At 38.8% G+C, this 2,721-nt stretch overlaps 1 protein-coding gene across 1 annotated transcript in view; it reads left to right on the top strand.

Annotated features, from left to right (window-relative positions):
- zgc:194282 (tyrosine-protein kinase Srms) overlaps positions 1-2,721 on the top strand; it is a 26,993-nt gene that overhangs the window by 18,728 nt on the left and 5,544 nt on the right. The window contains exon 6 of the mRNA XM_034876668.1: positions 2,055-2,236. Within this exon, the coding sequence (XP_034732559.1) occupies positions 2,055-2,236 (182 nt within the window). The remainder of the gene's footprint in view (positions 1-2,054; positions 2,237-2,721) is intronic.

The following is a 2,721-nucleotide window of genomic DNA, read 5'->3' as shown; positions in this document are numbered from 1 at the left end:
TGAAAAATTTAAAGGGGTCTGAATACTTTCCGTACCCACTGTATATATATATATATATATATATATATATATATGTGTGTGTGTGTGTGTATATATATATATGTGTGTTTGTTTATATATATCTATGAAATATATATATATAATTTGCTATGTTTTGAATTGTCCTTGTATGAGCTACTTCTCCATAGTCAGTGTACAAGCTACAGAACATGCTAGTAGAACTATCCTCCACATCGTGTGTACACAGTCTATGAAGTAAACCAGGCCTCTTTATTATCAAAAACCTTTTTTTCAAACCCCGTGTCATATGTGTTGCTATCAACATGTTTAGGCTCCAGTGCCAACAACTAGCATAGTTTTTTAACACTCTGACCAATAATCACTTATATAATTACAATGTGACAAATCAATAATTTCCAGTCATACTCCTTAAGTCCATGGCTAATGTTAGAAATGAATTGCAGCTGAACAGAGTAACTGCAATTATGTGAAAGAAAATGGACAATTAGACAATCATGTAACAATTGTTACAGGTCTATGTCCTTGATAAGGTTTATTTCCTGTTTCTAAACTTTTAATATGCAACCATTCAATATGAAAGAGGTTTAGAACAGGAAGTTAAGTTAAGTTTTTCTTAGAATTTGAGAATTTCAGCCCTTACCTCAGATTTTTTTTGGAAATCCCTGTGAAACAGTATTTAGGCTAAGTGACAGTTAAATCTCTCCCCCTCAAATCCAATCCAAGTGGAATTATAATCACCGCGCTCTGCACAGAAATATCGTTCTGATATTTTATAAAGGCTTCAGTCACAGGGAGTCTTAGTGAGCAAAGTGGAAGGGTTTGATTCAGATATGTCTTCTTCCAGTTGGTTTTCATTCCGTGTGTGTGTGTGTCTGTGTGTGTGTTTGTGTGTGTGTGTTCCTTAGAAAGTTTAGCTTGTCTATCATAATAAATATTCAGCTTTATGAGTAATTTAGAGTCACTCGCTCTTTGAGCACAACCTGCTTAAGTGTGTACTTATGCAACAAGCTCTTGTACTGAAATGTAATCTAATATCAAAAAACATAATAGGAGCCAATTGAGGTGGTTCAGGTGTCAGGTAAGAATGCCTCTTGGGGGCCTCCTTAGGGAGGTGTTCCAAGCACGTCCAGCTGGGAGGAGGCCTTGGGGAAGACCCAGGACTAGGTGGAGAGATTATATCTCCAACCTGGCCTGGGAACGCCTCAGGATCCCCCAGTCGGAGCTGGTTAATGTGGCTCGGGAAAGGGAAGTATGGGGTCCCCTACTGGAGCTGCTTCCCTTTTCTTAAAAATCCCTTTAATAAAATAAAATAAAAATAATCCCTCCATGCCTTATCTGCCAATATTTAAAGGTTTTATTGACACATGGATTTATTTTTACATTTGTATTAAATGTGCTACGAGGGTCTCTGAACCTCCCACCAGAGGGTGATCACTGGTACCGGGAGTGTAGAACATGGGATGACTCATTAACTGTTTTATTGGCTTTTGAAGACGTACATCGTAAAGTCGTAAATACACTGCAACATATGCTTTTTGACCCCTATAATCATCAACACTGTCTAAATCAGGCCGAGCAGTTTGGACTTTAGCTGCACAGAGAGGTAAAAACTGCGTAGTTCCCTTTTTAACGCATTAAAGTTTAACCATGATTGTTTGAACACAACACAAATAACACACATGCATTCGAACTGTTAAGGAAGCAGCACAACTAATTTCCCATACGTCAAAATAGTGCCACCAAATTATTATTAATGTTTTTAATTTTAATGTCTCAACATGAATCGAACGTCAACAATTCTTATTGTAATAGCTTAGTATTCCATGCATTAAAAATACATGTATTTGAGCCTTAGGCTGCCCTACATGTTATTATTGGTCATGTTTAATATGCAACTTCATTTGATACATTGTGTAGTAGGGGGTATCTGCTCTGTCCCTCTGTTAGTTAAGGGTTCCTTGGCTTAGAAAAGAAGACCCCTGAAGTTGTAAAGAAGATTTGGTTAAATTTGGTTAAAATGTGTGTTTTTTCAGCTGCTGAAGGCCAGGTGCTGACATCAGCTCATCTGATCTACATGGGGAGTCAGATTGCCGAGGGCATGGCCTACCTGGAGGACAGAAACATCGTCCACAGGGACCTGGCTGCCAGGAACATCCTGGTGGGAGACGATCTCATCTGCAAGGTGGCCGACTTTGGACTGGCTCGTATTATTAAGGTAAGCAGGTTGTGCGTGTGTGTGTGCCTGCATGCGTGCGTACATGCGTGTGTGTGCGAGAAAGAGAGAAAGACAGCATGTAAACACCACATGAAAAAGGGTCTATTTTTGTTGTCTCATTTGTCAATAACCATTTTCCTATTTTAGAATAACGCTAATTATTTGCCAATGATCTTTTGATTATGTATAATGTGCTCTGTTGTTCCTGTCTAACCCCATGTATACTGAATGCATAACTCCATCCTCCATCTATCCACTCAAAGTCACAGTTGTGTGCAATAATAACAGAATGTTGTATTCATACAGACATGGAAAGACTTTATACCAGCTAAGAAAGAGACAGCAGAAAAGGTTCTGTTCTGTAAAACATTGGAATCAGAACATCATAATGCCATCACTTGAGAGACAGTACTATACACTCACCGGCCACTTTATTAGGTACCCCATGCTAGTAACGGGTTGGACCCCCTTTTGCCTTCAGAACT

This window comes from Etheostoma cragini, chromosome 7, assembly GCF_013103735.1.
Source record: "Etheostoma cragini isolate CJK2018 chromosome 7, CSU_Ecrag_1.0, whole genome shotgun sequence".
Lineage (NCBI taxonomy): Eukaryota > Metazoa > Chordata > Actinopteri > Perciformes > Percidae > Etheostoma > Etheostoma cragini.
The sequence above is the reverse complement of the archived record's forward strand: the minus strand, read 5'-3'. Positions and strand labels throughout refer to the sequence as shown.